The 21,054-nt window shown below is 56.3% G+C and overlaps 1 protein-coding gene across 1 annotated transcript in view; it reads right to left on the bottom strand.

The window, feature by feature from the left end:
• The window catches only part of SND1 (staphylococcal nuclease and tudor domain containing 1), a 545,960-nt gene that overhangs the window by 115,920 nt on the left and 408,986 nt on the right, over positions 1-21,054 (bottom strand). Inside the window, exon 16 of the mRNA XM_030538672.1 lies at positions 11,434-11,543. Within this exon, the coding sequence (XP_030394532.1) occupies positions 11,434-11,543 (110 nt within the window). The remainder of the gene's footprint in view (positions 1-11,433; positions 11,544-21,054) is intronic.

Genomic DNA, 21,054 nt, shown 5'->3' with positions numbered 1-21,054 from the left:
AGGCCGTTCCTGCCCACAGAACACATGGAACTGATGTTCTATTTCACGTTGACCTTTCCCTCTTCCCCACTAGTCCACGGAGACCGAATTCTGCCCACTCCACGTGCTACGTTCCAGGACGTCATGTGGGGTCGCCTTGCGCTCTTGAACACCAGCCAGGTTCCACCCCAGAAGTGGCTGAAGAAGTCCCTGTGCCTACCAATGGAGAGCCAGGAGAGACGGATACAAGCTCATCACATGCTTGTTAGAGGAAGCTCATTGTCACCTTGTTAGTAACAGCTTGCTGACCCCCCCTGGCCCTCAAAGACGCTAATCTCCGGCGCGTGCTAGAAAACAGCTTTCCTGGTTCAATCTGCGAAGTGAACAAAGCGGGGCACTACTGGGAGAAGAGGTCTTGGAGCACCGTCTATTTATAGCAAGCTAGAGCAATCATCAGCCAAGGCGAGCGCCTCCCCACTCTGCTAACTGTAAAGCCTTTCCTCGAACAGCTGCTCTGCTCCAGTCCACACGCACACACGCTCCTGCAGCATGATTAACGGGAGCGCAGCGCGCGGGCCGGCACCCGCCACTCCACACAAGGGAGCTGCAAAGGGTGTCTCAAACCAGCGGTAGGAGCTGAAAAGGCAATCGCGAGGGCTCCTGTGTTGGCTAAGCCCCAGCACGGGGAGTGTGCAGGCATGTGTGCATGAGTACTGCCAAACACGAAGCGGAAGGTATGGACCGCGCCCAGGGATGGTGGCGAATTTAAATGGAAAGGAGATTTACCACCACCACCAATGCGATGGGGTAAACACAGCATGCGCTGGAGAGAAGCAGAGAGAACATAAACGATGTTTTATCTTGACAATCATTCAGAGAGAGGAGGGTGGGGGGAACATCTTTCCCCTCCACTGAAAGGCTGAATCACAGTGTAATGACAAAACGGACCAACGCTCTGGGGCAACACACAAGTTTCAATCAGGGACGTTGCATGAGTTAGTGAATTTTAATATCAAGAGCTTTTAATGTGCTCTCATTAAGAGCAGGGGAAGGCAAAGACAGGAGACAGGTTCTGTGACAAATTCCTTCAAACGCTCCGTGCGCTTCAAAGCCTCCGGTAAGCAACTAGCACTGCCAGCAGACAAGCGCTTACCAACTCCCTCCAGGGCCACCTCCCCTCCCGGGAACCTAGCTTCAGCACAGCAGCCCTGAGTGCATCTAGCCGCTTTAACAGTGACACCTAGGCTAGGAGATGGAGCAAAGCCTTGGCATCCCAAGGGGCCAGATCTTTCCAGCCTGGGCCTAACCCCCAGCTCTCATCTGCGGCTCCCTCCCCGGGGCCCTGCAGCTCATGATGTCTCACTAGCCAGAGAGCAGACGTATGGAAGGTGCTGGGTGGAGAAATAGCAAACATCTGACCTTCCAAAATCCAACTGCAATTTCTCACCCCTCCCTCTCCATGCCCAGCCCCTGCCCCAAATCCGAGGGAAAATCCCCACACACGCAACCAAGCAGAGATCTCGGAGGATGTTTACAGGGTTTCTAAAGAAAGAAAGTCATTGACATTTTCCTGTAGGGAAGGGAGAGAAGCCCCTTCTGAGGGGTGACATGTGTAATCAGAGCAAGCTGGGGCTAGCCAAGGCCAGGGAAATGCCATCCATTCTGCAAGTCACAAGCTCACAGACAGAGCCCCCGAGAGGCCCTCCCCTCCGTCCCGTCTGTGCCTTAGCTAAGGTGCGGTTTCTGGCTCTGTGTCAGCCAGGCATCCCTACGCAACCCCTGGCTCCTAGAAGAGCCACACAATTGCTGGGAAAGATTCGGATCCATTTTCAGCTGGGCAGCCTGGCCTATCTTCTCTAGGCTGAGAGATCACAACCTTGAGCCCAGCCCCCCGTACTGCTACCTCGGGGTCCCGCACCCCTGCGAGCACCCACCTGGCTCTGCGCTGGGAGGCTCGCGTGCACGCCACCCGCAGCGGGGCCAACATAACAACAGCTCCTGCTCCTCAAGAGTGGGTCTCCTTCCAGCGGCACCACAGCAATGCCAGCTCTCCCTCCCTTGACATTGAGAGGCACACCCAGAGCACGGGGGCATAACCGGGCTGCACCAATGGGCAAACCATGCAAGAGGCAGGTTTCCCAATGGCTGCTTTACCAGGCGCTGGCTGGCCACCTTGCACCTCCCAAAGTCCCCAACCTCCTGTCCTCAGGGAGCCCAAGACCTAAGTGGGTGCCCTGAGTGTGCCCGGCAGATGGGCATCAGGATCCAGCCCCAGAACCGCCACCACATGCCGTCCCACCCCTAAAGGTTCCTCGTCTCTGCTGGCTCAGGGGAACTGACACGCTCCGGGAACCCAAAGGGCCAGCTCCCCCATTCCTGTCTTACAGCTGAGTCCTCGTTCCACTTGGCACCCTGCTCAGGGCGCTGCCTTAGTCACTGGCCTGCGAGTCAGGCGAACGCAGCTGCATGACATCTCCAGCCCTTCGCAGGACGCCCTCCCTGCAATGCAAGTGCTACAGAAAGCCATCTGTCCTAGCCACGCCAACTGCCCCAGCACCCCGACCCATCCAGAGCACGGCAGCCAAGGGCCAAAACGGGCCTTTATTGATTAGTTTTAATTGCAGTAGAACCTCATTAATTCGCACTAACGACCGGGAGACCAACGGTGAGTGACTGGATTTTCTGAGTGAGCCAATCGGCAAATACCACACACGACGGCAAGGATGGGCCATCACCGAGTGCACTGCGCCTGACAGGTACAGCTCCAATGATTGGTACCCACCCTGTCCCAGCTAACAGGTGCTGTATGTTTTGGGAACGTGGGTGCGTGTTGTGGGAGGAGGGGACGGATGGATGGTGGCCCTGCTGGGATCAGCAAAGTGCCCAGCAGCACAGCTCTGCTATCTGCTGCAGCAGGCACTGGGCAAAATCCACCTGCCTTCCCAGGGGACCGACTCCAACTCACAGTTCAGCTGTCCACTGCTTCCCAGCACCACCGGACCGGGGTAAGCAATCCCCAAGGTGGAGCACGCCCGGCTGCAGGACACCAGCCTCTCTTCTCATGGTGCCTTTCACACGCTGGGTACCAGCCGAAGGCTGCAGAAGAGGCTTGGATCCTGTGCCAGGAGGCGAACGGAGCAGCTAGGTGACACTCAGCCCTGCACATCAGCATGCTGCCTTTGCTCCTGTGACAGCACATCGAGCAGAGGGCTCACTCCAATATCACAGCCGGGGGGGGGGTACAGCGCTCACTCCAATACCACAGCCGGGGGGGGGTACAGCGCTCACTCCAATATCACAGCCACGGGCGGGGTAACGCGCTCACTCCAATACCACCGCCACGGGCGGGGGGGTACAGCGCTCACTCCAATACCACAGCCACGGGGGGGGTACAGCGCTCACTCCAATACCACAGCCACGGGGGGGGTACAGCACTCACTCCAATACCACAGCCACGGGGGTGGGGGGGTACAGCGCTCGCGCCAATACCACAGCCACGGGGGTGGGGGGGTACAGCGCTCACTCCAATACCACAGCTACGGGCGGGGTACAGCGCTCGCGCCAATACCACAGCCACGGGGGGGGGGTACAGCGCTCGCGCCAATACCACAGCCACGGGCGGGGTACAGCGCTCACTCCAATACCACAGCCACGGGGGGGGTACAGCGCTCGCGCCAATACCACAGCCACGGGCGGGGTACAGCGCTCACTCCAATACCACAGCCACGGGGGGGGTACAGCGCTCACTCCAATACCACAGCCACGGGCGGGGGGTACAGCGCTCACTCCAATACCACAGCCACGGGGGGGGGGTACAGCGCTCACTCCAATACCACAGCCACGGGGGGGGGTACAGCGCTCACTCCAATACCACAGCCACGGGGGGGGTACAGCGCTCACTCCAATATCACAGCCACGGGCGGGGTACAGCGCTCACTCCAATACCACAGCCACGGGGGGGGTACAGCGCTCACTCCAATACCACAGCCACGGGGGGGGGTACAGCGCTCGCGCCAATACCACAGCCACGGGGGTGGGGGGGTACAGCGCTCACTCCAATATCACAGCCACGGGCGGGGGGGTACAGCGCTCACTCCAATACCACCGCCACGGGCGGGGGGGTACAGCGCTCACTCCAATACCACCGCCACGGGCGGGGTACAGCGCTCGCGCCAATACCACAGCCACGGGCGGGGTACAGCGCTCGCGCCAATACCACCGCCACGGGCGGGGGGGTACAGCGCTCACTCCAATACCACAGCCACGGGGGGGGGTACAGCGCTCACTCCAATACCACAGCCACGGGGGGGTACAGCGCTCGCGCCAATACCACAGCCACGGGGGTGGGGGGGTACAGCGCTCACTCCAATACCACAGCTACGGGCGGGGTACAGCGCTCACGCCAATACCACCACCACGGGCGGGGGGGTACAGCACTCACTCCAATACCACAGCCACGGGCGGGGGGGTACAGCGCTCACTCCAATACCACAGCCACGGGCGGGGTACAGCGCTCGCGCCAATACCACAGCCACGGGCGGGGTACAGCGCTCACGCCAATACCACCACCACGGGCGGGGGGGTACAGCACTCACTCCAATACCACAGCCACGGGCGGGGGGGTACAGCGCTCACTCCAATACCACAGCCACGGGGGGGGTACAGCGCTCACTCCAATACCACAGCCACGGGGGGGGTACAGCTCTCACTCCAATATCACAGCCACGGGCGGGGTACAGCGCTCACGCCAATACCACCACCACGGGCGGGGGGGTACAGCACTCACTCCAATACCACAGCCACGGGCGGGGGGGTACAGCGCTCACTCCAATACCACAGCCACGGGCGGGGTACAGCGCTCGCGCCAATACCACAGCCACGGGCGGGGGGGTACAGCGCTCACGCCAATACCACAGCCACGGGGGTGGGGGGGTACAGCGCTCACGCCAATACCACAGCCACGGGGGTGGGGGGGTACAGCGCTCACTCCAATACCACAGCCACGGGGGTGGGGGGGTACAGCGCTCACTCCAATACCACAGCCACGGGGGTGGGGGGGTACAGCGCTCACGCCAATACCACAGCCACGGGCGGGGTACAGCGCTCTCTCCAATACTACAGCCACGGGCGGGGTACAGTGCTCTCTCCAATACTACAGCCACGAGCGGGGTAACGCGCTCCAATACCACAGCCACGGGCGGGGTAACGCGCTCTAATACCACAGCCACGGGCGGGGTAACGCGCTCTAATACCACAGCCACGGGCGGGGTACAGTGCTCTCTCCAATACCACAGCCACGGGCGGGGTAACGCGCTCCAATACTACAGCCACGGGTGGGGTAACGCGCTCCAATACCACAGCCACAGGCGGGGTAACGCGCTCCAATACCACAGCCACGGGTGGGGTAATGCGCTCCAATACTTCAGCAATGGACGGGGGACAGATACCTACCCACCCTTTTCACTGTAGCTATTTCATGGTTTCCAGCCCTGCAGTGTGGTAGCTAATTCAAAGGAGTGACAGCTTCTATTTATTAGTGGCTTTCCCACTTCACCCTGCAGTCCCGTCGGCACTCCCGGGCTGGCTGGTTCTCGCGAAACGTTCGCCTGCCCACCGCTTTCAAGGCCTGAAGAGATCACTGCGAGAACTCAGTTCTAGCCTAACCTCCCGCGCAGCCGGGCCAGGGAACTCCAGCCAGGCACCAGACCCAGTAGGTCGATGGCTGAGCTAACAGCGCCCTGGAAAGAGAGACCTGAGAGGAACATCACGAGCCCCCCACGTCCCGTGGCCAGTTCTTCCAGCAACGCCTCTTCTCACCTCAAATCTCTACAGCCTGAAAGCGACGGGAGGCAGGGAGCTCGTCTGGCTGGCTGCTTGGCCCCACAGGCCTTCACCTCCCTACAGTTCGCTCTCTAGAGCCAGAGAGCCCCAAGTGACGGATCTTCCATTGGGGACTATTCCAGAGGCAAAACATGCACCTCCCGGCAGACTTTCCTCCCAGTCCTCCCACAGCCTTCCTTCCTCAATTTCACCCCCTAACCCAACCGACAACCTCAAGTTAACTCCGCTCCCTTCCTTGGCGCGTACACCCTTAGGTAACCCAAGCCCTCCCAGCAACCTGGCTGAAGGATCTGGGGACACTCAGCGGCCGGGGGGCTCCCACAGAAATGAAAGCTGGCCACGGACATGCTCATCGCCCCTACAGCCCTGGCAAAGCTGCCTGCACAGCCAAAGCACGGCTCAGTTTCCCAGCGCTATGATGCTAGCTGCTCTTGAAATTGCAATGGAAGAGCAGAATGCTTTTCTCTCTGAAATAGCCTGTAAATGCAGAGCAGATGAATAAACAAACCCTTCTATCGCACAGCAACAGGACATTCTCTGGGTGGCACTTGTAGCAATGGATTGACGCTACTGAGACTGGATGGCTGTTCAGCGCTGTCAAACGGGAAGGGCATTTCTTCCACAGGCGTGTAACTCGCCAGTGGGGAGAGCCCCCGGCCAAAGCACAGCCTACCCCAGCGCCAGCACAAAGCAGGAGCACACATGATGTAAGTTAGTGATTTTCAGGGTGAAATCTCTGCTTGGGGTTGGGTGGGTTTTTAAGGATTGTATTCATTGCCTTGGTTTTGGTAGGCTTGTGGTAGAACAAGGCTTGATGGACCTTGGCTCTGATCCGCTCTGGCAGTTCTTACAACCCTAACCGATTTCTCGGGGTAGCTATTCCACGGGGACGACCCCTCCACCCGAAAGCCCAGCTCCACCTCTAGTTCACTGCCATCCCGGTGTGGTCTGCCCAGACAAAGGCAGCTTGTTCAATCCCGCAGGATGGTGGGGAGCGCCCAGTCTCATTCCTGATGGGGAATTGTCCGTGGCTGATCAAAACTGGCACCAGAATCACCATCTCCGCGGGGTGGGAGTAATTGCATGCGTGTGAGGGAGTGGGAGAAGAGAGCTGTGCGTAGCTGTTAGAGACTCAGACACCGACTTTGATTTGAATTGCTGGTTTCCTGGACAGGGAAGGGCAGAGGTAGGGAGTGGGGAACCCACGTAACTTGCCCAGCTTCTGCACGACCCCAGAGAAGGCTCCCGCACCAGACTGCAGTACGCCACGGAGCCCAGGAAACTGCTCGCTGCAGGAAGTCTCAAGTCATTACCGTGTATTAGAAAGATCGTGGAAGTGGCAGCTCTGCTGAATGCAAACGCAGCAGGGTTGTGCTGGGACAGGAGAGACTTCAGAAACTCGCCAAATGGAGACCTTTCCTTCGGAAAGGGAGCCGGGAAATGCAGCCGGGGCCACGGAGTAACTTGACAGTGAATGATGGCTGGAAATGTCAGCTTCTCAAAGCGGGCTGGCCTTACGCAGCAGCCGCGTAAAACGAATTTAAGGGGAATTGGGTTGACAGTTCTCGAGATAACCAGTTCTTAAGTCAATTTAAACAGAACGGGTGGGAGTTAGAATGCAGGGCAATGATGCAAAATTGATACATAAATTTTCCTTGTCTGAAGAGTGGATCCCTTGGAGGAGAATGTGCCAAATGAATAAAACAAAGTGCGAACGACAGGGGCACAAAGCACAGCAGTGCGCTGTCCACACACCAGGACGCACCGCCAGCGAGATCCACGCACGTGACAGTACCGCCTGGCCTGTAACACACCCTGTACTCTGCCTCCAACTGCCTGAGAGCTATTCCCTACCCAGAAAGGATCCGCTCATCTCTGAAAGAGCCCCCGGCTCCTCTGCTCAAGGGCCATCTCCCAGCCCTGCTCCAAACACTGCAGTCGGCCTGAGCTGCCGCATCCTCTGTAGGGTTCACCCAGAGAGCCCCACAGCTTAGGAAGGAGCTGCCGAGGTGAAGGAGAACGAGGGTGGGATTTCGGGGGGGTGGGAGGGGTTCTTCCTGGTGTTTTGTCGTGCTAAAGGTCTGGTGAAAAGGTCAGTGGGAATTCACGAGTGAGTCGCAGGCAGGAGTGGAAGCCTGCTGGAAAAGTCCCGGTACGCGGAGGTGCCCGAGGTCAAAGCAAAGACCTCTCTCAAAGTGAAAAGGGAAGGTGGCTCGGAGCGGGCTCCGGCAGCCCCTATGACAGTCAGGCTGGCGGGGGGCACACTGGGCATCCCCACTGTCCACTCCTCACAGGCCACAAAGCGAAAGTGCTGCTAGCCCTGCAGGTCACTGTCCCGCCCCCAGCCAATGCCTGTCTGTGCAAGAGGAGAGCTGCCAGTGCGCGGTGCCTGCTGCCAGAGAACTGGCACTTGGGGAGGCAGGCAGGAGCCGGGGAGCCTGTACGTGCTCTGCGGCAGGGTTGGGATTAGTACTACTGGTGACTATGCTCCTTTCCGGGCACTGCCCGAGCAGAGCCATTCTCCCCCAAATTGCTCAGTCTCCAGAGACTGGACACACGCCGGGGTCGGGGGAGGGAGACTGGACACACACCGGCGTCGGGAGGGGAGAAAGACTGGACACACACCGGCGTCGGGAGGGGGGAAAGACTGGACACACATCGGAGGGGGGAGGGGAGAAAGACTGGACATACATCGGAGGGGGGAGGGGGGCTGGACACACACTGAGGTCTGGGGGAGAGAGACTGGACACACACAGGGTGCGGGGGAGAAGACTGGACACAGAAGCAGCAGCGAGAACTGATGCGATAGCAGCAAACAGCATGGCAGGACCAAGACGGGCTGGGATTCGTTCGCTACTTAAATCTGAGGCTGGCAGGGGATTGGCTAGCTGGAAAGACCAGGGCAGGGGGAAGCAGCAGGCACAGGGCGTCGAACATGGCGTGAGAACACGGTACAAAGCAGACGCAGGCCTGAGCTGCTTCTGCAGGGCTGCTCCAGCCTCTGGCTGGCTCCTCCCTAAAGGCCCCGTGGCTGGGGGGCAGCCAGAGGGGGTCTCCCTGCATGGTTCTTGCACAGGGAGAAGGGGCTGTCTAGGCCCCTCTGAACTCCCTTTGACGTGGTGCAGCAGGGCCTGCTTAGAGAGACACTTCCCAGCATGGAGGTGAGCGGCCACACGCTCCCTGCGGAACAGGGGCGAGAAACAAGCCAGTGCCAGGCAGGGACCTTTCCAGCCCCTGCCTGAGCCCAGCTGCAGGAGTCAGCCCAATGCTGGCCAGACCCGACCCCGATTCACCTCCTGCAGAAATGCAGAGTTCAACACCTGGTCCCTGGCCATGCCATCCCCAAGGGACTGCCCCCAGCTCGAATCCCACCCCGAGAGGCTGCCCCCTTCACATACAGACACCCCCATTCTCACACACTTCCAACTCGAGCCCTCCATCTTTCCCAGCTGAGCTCTTCTCTCCCAGGAATGGGTTCTCAGTGCTTTAACCAGCACCCAGAGCCTTCCAGTCTCACCCAGTGACACAGCCACCCTTGGGTGCACGTCATACCCCAGAGCTCTCAGCTGCAAGCTTTCTTGGCCCACCCTCTCCGAGTGTAAGGCCAGAAGGGACCACCGTGATCACTAGTCAGCCCTCCTGCACATCACTGGCCACAGAACCTCACCCGGCCACTCCTGTGACAGACCCTGAACCTCTGGCTGAGTTGCGGACGTCCTCAAATCATGGTTTAAAGACGTCAGGTGACAGAGAATCCCCCACTGACATCAGTTTAAACCTGCCCGGGCCCCAGGCTGCAGGGGAAGGTGACATACGCCAGCAGGATTTCTCCGGACGCTGCGCTTAGTCTGTGGTATCCTGTGAAAGCACCATTCCCCGGGTCTACTCCCCAGGGCAGACACCCAGCCTGCCGTGCTTGCACTGTGGCACACGGCATTACAGGACCGTACCCATGTAGGGCCCGGCTCAGGGAGGGTGAGCTCGCTGCCCAGGATCAGCTCAGCCCCACACTGCCCCAGGCAATCCTGGTGCAATCTCTGTGCCCAGGGCTAGCCACGCCATGCCAGTCAGGAGCCATGGGAGGAGCACGGCAGCTAGCCCCAGCCTCCACGGCTGCAGGGGCACAGACATGCTGCCGTTCTGCGGAGCAGAGTTCCCGGTTAGCTCCGGAGTCCCACAGAGGGAGTGTTCCTGGCGTGTGCTCCTGCCCCATGGAGCAGGCCGGGAATCGCTCTGCTCTGCCATTCCCCCAGGAAGCAGGAGCGGGGGCCTGTTATTGACAAGCACTGAGTGATGTGCAGCTCAGCCTCAAGGGAAGAGTCGCACCCTCCCAACAGCGCAGGAGCTGCTCCTTGGGGGCAGGGGGGGAAACACTCCCAAAGACCCGCAAGACGGGGCTGCCATGCCGGGCCCACAGGGGGACCTCGAGCTGGGAGCCAGCACTGCTCAGCTGAGGCAGGGCCAGGCTCCTCTGATGGATCCACTTACTACACCCCTTCCAGGTCGTGCCCAGCCTGGGCCCTAGGGCATTCGCAGCACACGCTGGCAGGAGCCAGCCCAGCACCGTGGCGGCTTGGCAGGGCCTGGGGAAGCCCAGGCACTGGTGGCTGGAGATGCTCTCACCCGGGCACCTGCTCAAGGCTTCTGTCAAGCCCAAGAGTGGGAAGAGCAGTCGGCTCAGCCCTGCCCTCCCGCACCCAGCAGGCAAGCGAGACATGGGGTCTCTGCGGGGAACAGGCGCAGACTGACAGCAGTGCACAAGAGCCTGGCTTGCCTTTAACTCTAGGGCTTCTCCCTCAGCCCAGCTCCCCCACGTCAGCCGGTGACACAGCCAAGTGGCACCCTGCCCACACTGCAGACCTGATGTCCCGGGGCCGGCTCCGACCCAGCAAAGCAGAGTGAGGCCGGAGCCACGAGACGCAGATCTCGGAAGAAGGTCCAAGACCAGTTAACCATGGGAGTCGGAGTTCAGTGGGCTTGTCTACCCTTCCAGCTCGGCTCCCCTGGCGGGTCAGCAGAGCGCCGAGCACTTGGGGGTTCCAACCAGCAACTGCTGCTCCTCTCCCGGAGGGCGCAAAGGGCACAGCCCTGCCCCCACAGACCCTTCCCAAAGGCTCCTCACTCTGCTTGAAAACTAACCCAAGGCTCCCGGTGAGGCCATTACATCACAAACGAACTTCCCCATCGAGAGCAGCAAATCCCGGCCTGGGAGAGGCGACTCCAGAGCGCATCCCAGTGCAGGGCGCCAATCCAAACCGAACAAGGCTCCAAGGAACCAGCCCCATGCGGCTCAGCGGGACGTCACCACCTAGGGGCTCTGCTGAACACAACCGCAATGCCTCAGCGCAGCGAGCCACTCGACCCGCTCAGCAAGCCCTAGCCAGAGCCCGGGGTGCCCATGGAGCCTGGTCTCTGCTCAGGAGCAGCCAACGCGCTGCAGCACCATTCGTGGGGAGGCAGCGGCCGAACAGGGGAGCAGCAGCACTCCCTACCGCCCGGGAACCAGAGCCACCGCCCTCTGCTGCCAGCTATTCCAAGGCAGAGCCTTAAAGCCAGCCGCGGCGGCCATCGCGTGCATGGGGAGGTGGGGCACGGTGGAGGCACATGTCCTACCTCACGCTGCAGCACCAACTCCTTGGTGAAGAGGGTGGCTTCTTCGCTGAAGGGCTCTCCCTCCTGGACCAGGCCGGGAAGGTTTCGCGCTCCGCGGGGACACTCGATACCTGAGTGGGGCGATAAACACACCTTGGTTAGGAGACGAGCACCCAAGGGTGCGGGGGGGTGTCACGGGTGTGAGGGAGGGGCTGGCGGCTGTGGCCCAGAACTGCCCAGGTCCCTGCCTCACCAGAACTGAGGGGATCGCATGCAGCCACCTCTCCTCTAGGGTAGCATCCAGCACCTCAGACCGGGGGTGGGAGGGGTAAAGAACAGTTCCCCCTCCCACTTCCCCATGACAGACACTGCAGTCTGGGACTCAGGAGACCTATGGTCTATCCTGGTTCCACGACCTGCTGGGTGATCTTGGGCAAGTCACAGCCTGCCCCGTGCCTCAGTTTCCCCTACCACTTTTAGTCCGACTGCCCAAGGCTATCACTCCCCTCCTGGACAGAGCACAGAGCATGGGCCCACAGCTATATCTACCAGTCCACAACTGAGCTGCTAGTCAGAGCCTGCCCTGGGCTCGGCCAAGGCAAACAAGCCCCAGGTTCCCCCCTTCTGCGGTGCAAATCGGCTCCCCTAGTAAGGTACTTGCCTACCGTGGGGGAGGGGTTCTCTCTGTGCTAAACCAGGCCCCTCAGCTTCACCCGCTGGAAAGTTACATGGACAGACATGACAGCACCCGATTTCCAAGCTCCAGCCCACCGGGCATGAGACTCACCGGCTGCTGCAGGGAAGCTGGCACAGAAGTTTCCATCTCCATGCCTGGCCTGGAGATCTCTCTCTACAAAGCCACCCAGGGCAGAGGGAGCCTGGCAGGCCCCAGAAACGTGAGCCCCACTGCACGCAAGCTGGGCACACTCCTAGCTAGCTGCTAGCAGAGCCTCGGGACGGGCACAGAACGTCTGCACGGCCCTACATGTTCAATCACTGGGGGCCTGACTCAAAGCTCACTGAGCCAACAAGAGTCTCCAGCGACTTCAGGGGACTCCTGATCAGGCCAAAGGGCCTGGGATACCCGCGGGGCTTCAAGGAAAACATTTATGGACAGGAAAGATGCCCAGACACTATAGTGATGGGCACTACAGAGACCCCACAAGAGCAGACAGCCAAGCCCGGGGGGGGGGGGGGAGGCACGGCTAGGCAGTGAGAAGACATCGCCCATGTCCCCCCAGCAAAGAGGAGCGGGTGGGCTGAGGAGAGTGCTCTGCCAGGAGCCAGGTGCCCCGGGAACACAGAATGAGCACGAATAAATCTCTGAGCCTTCGAGGGAGTCTAAATAAGGTATCACAACTTCTGCTGGGATGATCAGGATAATTGTCAAGGGAAAGGCAGCTGTGTAGACAGCCTGAGCTGGACCCGAGGAGCGTGCACGCGAGAGAACCCCCCCTGCCTTGCAAGGCGAGTGCTGGATTTCCTCTGCAGCTTGCAAGCTGAATGCTGATCAGCTCAGGCCCAGGCCAGGAAGGGAAGTAATTTAAAAGTCAGGTGAAATCTGCGAAGGGGGCGGAGGGAGGGGGGCTTCCACTCAACCCAGGAGCCCGTTTCTGCAAAACAATTTTAAAAAGTAATAAAAGCTGGAAAGGCAAACGCCAGGCTGGCCCCTGAAATAAATATTTAGTGAAGGGAATGTGCCGTCAGCTGGAGAACAAGGGGACCACAGTGCATAAAGATACTTTATTACAGCCACCGCCGGATCTGTCAAAATGCTCATTCAGTGAGCGTGTGTGCGCTCTGCGAAATGTCAGCGTGGCTTCGCCAGCAGCAGGGAGTGCCCAGAGCTGCCTGCCCAATCCGGCTCTGCTCCTCTGACCCCTAGCAATAGCCCCCTCGCTCCCGACAGCCTGGATAGCCACATGTCCAAGGGTTGCTCGCTATGCTGAAGACCAGGGAGAGAGACCTCCAGAACACACCCTCCTTCCCCTCCATGCCAGCCAACACCTGCACGGGTAGCTACACCGGGAGCGACGGTGAGGGGGATGGGGACGCCCAAGGATTCAGTGTCAGAGACCCTCGCCCAGTGCCACCTGCACCGAAGCTCTGCTTGGGCCCCATCTGGCCTTAGAACCTATTCTATACACGCAGGGGTCTCCTGCTTCACCCACTCCATCCAGCCTGCCCCCCTGCAAAACCCAACCACCAGGGCCAGCGAACCCCTGAACTCTTTCGTGAGCCAGCTGGACGCACGTCACCAGGCTGGGGCGATCCTGCTGCTGACGGGACACAGAGAGCAGAGCGCAGGTGGAGGCGAGAACCGCGGTGCTCCAGTGGGAAGGGAAGGGGATTGCCTCTGCCAGGGAGCAGTGCAGACACTGCAACCGGCTGCCAGCAAATCCAGCTCCTGGGCTGGGGAGGAAGGACCTCGCTGCTTGGTTTAGAGCCTCACAACTGCCACGGCGGGGAGAGGGAAACCTCTGCTCTGGGTGAAACTGCTGGGCCGCAAAGTGAGCCTTTGCGGGAAGAGGCCCCTGTTATACATGGGAGATGCCTGCTCAGGCAAGCACCGCTTATCCTGACCCAGCTTCCTCCCCCAGGCTGGGTCTGCAGCGTCCCATAGTACCCAGAACAGCTTATCCCAGCCCAGCTTCCTCCCCCGGGCTGGGTCTGCAGCGTCCCATAGTACCCAGAACAGCTTATCCCAGCCTAGCTTCCTCCCCAGGCTGGGTCTGCAGCGTCTCACAGTACCCAGCACAGCTTATCCCAGCCCAGCTTCCTCCCCAGGCTGGGTCTGCAGCGTCCCACAGCACCCAGCACAGCTTATCCCAGCCCAGCTTCCTCCCACGGGCTGGGTCTGCAGCATCTCACAGCACCCAGCACAGCTTATCCCAGCCCAGCTTCCTCCCCAGGCTGGGTCTGCAGCGTCCCACAGCACCCAGCACAGCTTATCCCAGCCCAGCTTCCTCCCCAGGCTGGGTCTGCAGTGTCCCACAGCACCCAGCACAGCTTATCCCAGCCCAGCTTCCTCCCCCAGGCTGGGTCTGCAGCGTCCCACAGCACCCAGCCCAGCTTATCCCAGCCCAGCTTCCTCCCCAGGCTGGGTCTGCAGCGTCCCACGGCACCCAGCACAGCTTATCCCAGCCCAGCTTCCTCCCCCAGGCTCGGTCTGCAGCATCTCACAGTACCCAGCACAGCTTATCCCAGCCCAGCTTCCTCCCCAGGCTCGGTCTGCAGCATCTCACAGTACCCAGCACAGCTTATCTCAGCCCAGCTTCCTCCCCAGGCTGGGTCTGCAGCATCCCATAGTACCCAGCCCAGCTTATCCCAGCCCAGCTTCCTCCCCAGGCCTGGGTCTGCAGCGTCCCATGGTACCCAGCACAGCTTATCCCAGCCCAGCTTCCTCCCCCGGGCTGGGTCTGCAGCATCTCACAGTACCCAGCCCAGCTTATCCCAGCCCAGCTTCCTCCCCCGGCCTGGGTCTGCAGCGTCCCATGGTACCCAGCACAGCTTATCCCAGCCCAGCTTCCTCCCACGGGCTGGGTCTGCAGCATCCCACAGTACCCAGCACAGCTTATCCCAGCCCAGCTTCCTCCCCCGGGCTCGGTCTGCAGCATCTCACAGTACCCAGCACAGCTTATCCCAGCCCAGCTTCCTCCCCTAGGCTGGGTCTGCAACGTCCCACAGCACCTATCACAGCGGAGTTCCAGGCCCAGCCAGCTGCTGCTGACTCCTCCCCGAGCCCAGCGCAAGGGGCCGGAGTTACCCCAGTGCTGGAGCATTTCCACTGCAGTCCATGCCCTGCCTGGCACTCCCCCTGCTCGGGCACATGCCCCGACACAGCCAGTTCGGGGGTGCTGCCCTTCACACGCAGGCCCAACGCTGCTCCTGGCACCTCAACAGACTTGAAAGAAAATCAAGGCACCAGGGCCCCTGAGCCATAAGCAGTTGCAGCCACACTTTGCCTTTCTGTAGCGCCTTACTCAATCTCCAGGTGCATCGAACGGCTAAGCGGGAGCAACCCTGCAAGGATTTCCAGGTGGGGAAACTGAGGCTCACAGAGGCGGCCAACATTCCAAACCTGGCTGCCTACACTTCGCCACCTCACTAAGTGGCCCGATTTTCCAAGGCACGGCCCCATTGACGCCAACAGGAGTGGTGGGTGCTCAGGAGACTTCCAGCTGCCTACCCCTCAGCAGTCAGGACCCTCAGCCCGCACAGACTTGGGCCTGCGGCCCAGGGAGCAGTTACACTGACCCGCGTGCAGAGTTCTGGAGGAACAGAAATCGTTGCAGGCACGGGGCCCAATTTGAAAATGCTGCCCATACACGTAGCCCAAGGTCACCGAGCGTGGCAGCGACAGCTCAGGCAGGACTGGGACACACGATCGCCTGTGCCGGGCTCTAAAGACAGAGGAGCAGCAGGAGCCCTCCCGGGAGGCAGACAAAGCACAAAACCTTGCCCAGAAGCCAGTTCAACATCTGAAGGGAGATCCTGCTAGAGGTCCAGACGCTATCCCAAGCCAGTTTAATAAGCGCACCTAATTTTGGGTTCTGCTTATTACCTTTAATAGCTGCCTTTGCTGATAACTTCAGCTGGGCACTACCTGATAAGCCAGTATTAATTCTGCCATGTCACTTGTGACGTTATTGACATAAACAGGGACCATATAGAACATGGGTTGCAACCATGGTCATGTAGTGGCACCAAATCTTATGTAAAGGGGGTCATATAAGGTGTCTAAGACCAGGTTATGGGTTGCTGGTTATGATTATGCTGTCTGTATGTCTGTATCATTATGTAGTTGAAGTTATGAGTATTGGCTCTATACTCTCTGTATTTCAAATTGGTGCTGCAGTTCTGGGAAACACCCCAGACAAGTTGGTGTTAGCTCTGCCTAGCCTGCTTGATGGCCCATTAAGGACCATCAGCTACACAATTGATCCCTTGAGAGGAGGCAGATACGTCTTGTAACTCAGCAGGGTGTGCAGGAACTGGCCCATGTGACTCCAGACTCCATTTTGCTGTAATTTTCCACAGTAAGAACAAAGAAGTGTTCTTACACCTGGAAGAGCCTATATAAGGCTGATACCTCATCTCCATCTTGTCTTCAATCCTGCTTCTTACCTCTGGAGGGATTTTGCTACAAGCTGAAGCTCTACACAAGGGACTGATGACCCATCCCAGCCGGGGATGTACTCCAGAGACTTGATTTAAACCTGCAGTTTACTCCATCACTGCCACAAGCCTGAACTAAGAACTTTGCCATCACTGTATGGAATTGATTCCATTTAACCAATTCTAGCTCTCCTCTCTATCTTTTTCCCTTTATGAATAAACCTTTAGATTTTAGATTCTAAAGGATTGGCAACAGCGTGATTTTTGAGTAAGATCTGATGTGTATATTGACCTGGGTCTGGGGCTTGGTCCTTTGGGATCGAGAGAACCTTTTTCTTTTACTGGGGTGTTGGTTTTCATAACCATTCATCCCAGGACGGGTGGCACTGGTGGCAATACTGGGAGACTGGAGTGTCTAAGGAAATTGCTTGTGTGACTTGTGGTTGGCCAGTGGGGTGAAACCGAAGTCTTTTTTGTCTGGCTGGTTTGGTTTGCCTTAGAGGTGGAAAAACCCCAGCCTTGGACTGTGACTGCCCTGTTTGAGCAATTGGTCCTGAATTGGCACTCTCAGTTGGGTCCCGCCAGAACCGCATCGTCACAGTGGCATAGTTGTGCTAGGATCCACAGAACCAGGTCAATTAAGCTTTGGGTCAGAACCCCACGCTATCCAAATTTGAAATTTTGGAACTGAGAGTTTGGTTGGTTAAAAATTAGTGACCATGTGCCAGAAAGCATCAGCAAAAGCAATGAAACTGCAAACCCTGATGGACAACCTGCAGTTCAAATATGAGCAAAAACTGGCAGAAATTCGAATGAAAGAGAAGCAAGCTTGGTCCAGCTGGAGGAAGAGGCTGCTGAAAGAAAGAAGGAGGCTGAGGAGAGAGAAGAAAAAGCTTGTAAGGGGCGTCTGGAGCTGCTGGCTGCTGAGGAGAAAGCTCGACAGAGGCAACAGGAGACTCACAAGCTGGAACAGGAGACTCACAAGATGCAACAAGAAACTGCCAGACTTCAGCTCCAAGTCAAAGAAGCAAGGGAAGAACAGCAAAAACTGTATCCTCTTAAAAGTCCAGTTTATAACAATGTTGGTATGTTGTATAACTCTGAGCAGTTGTCTGGGTGTAACCAAATGTATCCCAACACTGCCACCTTTTACGTCAATGCTGTTACTGTGTGTTCAGTAGAAGGTGGCTCCCTAAATTGTGCCAGTGCTATGTATGGGAGTGGTGATGAAAAATTCATAGAGAGTGTAAAAGTCAATGGTAAAAACTGTTTAGGGCAAATTATGGCATTTGACATCACTCTTGTTAAAGCAGATCTGGTCAAAGAGGAAGATTATTTACCAAATCAGAGTGTGAATGTTGTGATCCTCTATGAGTTTACTGTCCGTGTGCCTTTAGCCAGAATCCACCTCGAATGGAATGGGGCTAAGCATGAAGTTATAGCTGGGGTAAGGAAGTTATTGCCTAAAGATCTTTTAACTGGGGAAAATGTTAAAGCTTTATTCAGTTCAGGTAGCCAGTCACAGGACAGGAATGATCTTACACCTGTGTCTATTGTGGGCAATGGTTTGCCTGAAGAGGGTTGCTCCAAAGGTTTGTCTGTGCAAGAAAGCAGTGTGTCTGTGAATGGAGATTCTGAATGTCTGTCTAATGTCTCAGAAGTGAATCTGGAGTTAGATCAAGAGCAAAAAGATCTCATTGGGGAGGAAAATGTTTCTCAGGAGCAGATTAAAGTAGATGGTCAGGTGGAAGCCCTAACTGAGGAAGGAAAGGGTAGATTTGTGATGGGTGATGGATTGGTGGCTAGTACAGCTTGTAAAAGTGAACCTGAAATGGGTAACTGTGATTTGCTGGAAGTAGCTCAGTGTAGTGAAAAAAGCAGCAGCTTATCTGTTGGAAGTGGCAATGTGCCTGGTAGGGAAAGTCTGAATGAGCCTAGGCAGCCTTGTGAGCTGATGGCTTTGTCTAGTCAGCAGTTTGGGAAGACAGGGATAGTGGAAGATGAGTGTCCCTATCCCTTACCTGTTTCCTGTGTGGAGAAATGTGACAGTGAAGGGAATGTTCCTGTGTCTGTCAGGGGTATTGACTTGCCTATGGAGGAAGCTACCTCGGTCTCCAAGCAGTTGTCTGTGAATAGCCCTGTGTGCTGGGACAAGGGAAAGGAAATCCCAAGCTGTGTGTCTGGTAAAGGAGAATGCGTCTCTGGCTCTTCTGTGTCTGTGGAGCAGACAGAAGGTGCCTTTCAGCCTGTGATGGTTGAGGGTGATTCAGTTGTCTCAGAGTTGGTTGTAAATACAGCTAAAGCCCAGGAAGGAAATGGTCCTAAGTTTGTGTCCGCAGGGGAGAATGACACTGTGACTAGGTTGCATCCAGTTAGTGTCTTAGCAAAATCCCAGAGACCAGACAATTCTGGTGCTTGTAATTTGCCAAGTGCTAATGTGTGGCTGGAAAAGGGTGTAGCAGCTCTGTCTGATCAGGGTGATACCCTAGCCAGGGCACAAGGAAAGCAGAAACGTGATTTAATTGTGTTACCTACTGATAGTTTAACAACTTGTAAAAAGGAGGAAAAGATTCCTAAACTTGTGGGTGTTAAGCCTGACAACGTGCAGGTTGCCAGTGACTATGAGAAAAGTTGCAGAGGGAAGGAGGGAACCTCTACACTTTTATCTAGTAAGTCTATAAATTTGCCTGAAAGGAAAGTGGGTAGAAATCTGCCAGATGGGCCAAAGGTGATCATGGATGTAAGTAAGACCCAAAAGGAGTCTGTTGTGAATCAGGAAAGTGTTCCTTTAGAGCAAGCCCTAGGTGAAGGAGGTAAGAGCAGAATGTCTGTAAGGGGTGAATTGTTGCTTAGGCTATGTCTACACTACAGGATAAATTCGAATTAGCTTAAACCGATTTTATAAAACAGATATTATAAAGTCGATTGTGCGCGTCCACACTGGGCACATTAATTCGGTGGTGTGCGTCCATGGTCCAAGGCTAGCGTCGATTTCTGGAGTGGTACACTGTGGGTAGCTACTGTAAAATAATGAGGCCAATAACTTCGATTTGCGTCCACACTAACCCTAATCCGATATAGTAATATCAATTTTAGCATTACTCCTCTCATTTTGTAGGAATACAGAAATCGATTTAAAGAGCCCTTTAAATCGATATAAAGAGCAGTGTAGTGTGGACGGGTGCAGCGTTAAATCGATTTAACGCTGTTAAAATCGGTTTAACAGCGTAGTGTAGACCAGGCCTTAGAAAAGCTGCTAAGGAATGAAATCCTCATGGTAATCTGTGCAGGCAGTTTGGTACAACTAACGGGTGGTAAAAGTGATTTAATCAAGGAAGTTTCAGTTCCTAACAGCCAGAAATTTTCTGTTGTGAATGGATCCACTGAATTTCCTTTTGAAAGATCCAGTGGGGGTAGCTTTGAGAAGGTCTCAGATAGAGTAGAAGCTGTTAAGTTAAGCAGCCCTATAATCAAATGGCTGTGGGTGGCCAGCTTGTAGGGAAGACAATGGTGTTGGGACAGGAATGTCTCCATGCCAATTCTGTGAGTGAGCAGCCTGTGCTTCAGAATCTGAGGACAGATTGGGTTACTGGTGTTTCAAAGCAGAATGGTTTTATGGATAAAGGCTTGAGGATGCAGGGGAGAGCAAACAAACTCTCACTCTCAGACCCTTTGGATTTGTGTGGTATCTTTGTAAGACAGAGTCCAGCCTTGGAATTGGTGGCAGCTAAAAAGTTAAAAGCTGGTGTTTGTGTTAATGCAAATTACCTGACTGGCAGGGAGAAGAACTTGCTAATAGCTGTTAGCACAGAGAGCCCACCCCATCAGCCAGGGAATGTGGTTAAGCAAGAGAGATCAGGGTTTGATCCTGCAGGACCAGGAAAAAGGAGAAAACTGAATTTTGCAAAGGGAAGCAACAGGTTAACCCTAAAATTCCCAAACTCCAATGGTAGTAATCCAAAGATGTGGCATAACAAACATAATTGTAAATGGACACTTGCAATGAATTTGTTGTTATTGCTAATGGTGATTTTTGTAACTAATGTGTTGCTATTACCAAGAATTGCAAGAATGTACAATGTGCCCAATCCTTTGGAAAGTCCCTTGAACGTGTTGAAAGCAGTACATGAGAACACGCTTTATGTTAAAAGGCCTTGTTATATTGAGGTTTCACTGCTAGTGCCTGTAAACAGTATTGAAACTTTTCACAGGGGAAAAGACATTCCAGACCTGACGTGCATTACGAAAAGGGAAACTGAGGCACACTACCATATTGCTTTCATGGCTAAATGCCAGAATTCCTCTACTGTGAACAACATTAATATCTATGTTGATCTGATGTTAATTGGGTTCCAAACAATTGCCAGAGCTTGTATAGATAAAATAGCTAGTTTCTTTAGCTCTTGGCAGGATCATATAAGACATACAGGAATCCTGCTGCAAGAGCAGATCCAATCCACTGTTGTTCAAACTAAGTTTTACCTTGAGTCTGTAAAGAGATTCAATTATGTTATTGAACATGGC

Source organism: Gopherus evgoodei, chromosome 1 (assembly GCF_007399415.2).
Source record: "Gopherus evgoodei ecotype Sinaloan lineage chromosome 1, rGopEvg1_v1.p, whole genome shotgun sequence".
Taxonomy (NCBI): Eukaryota; Metazoa; Chordata; order Testudines; family Testudinidae; genus Gopherus; species Gopherus evgoodei.
This window is presented reverse-complemented; position numbering and strand designations above follow the sequence as displayed.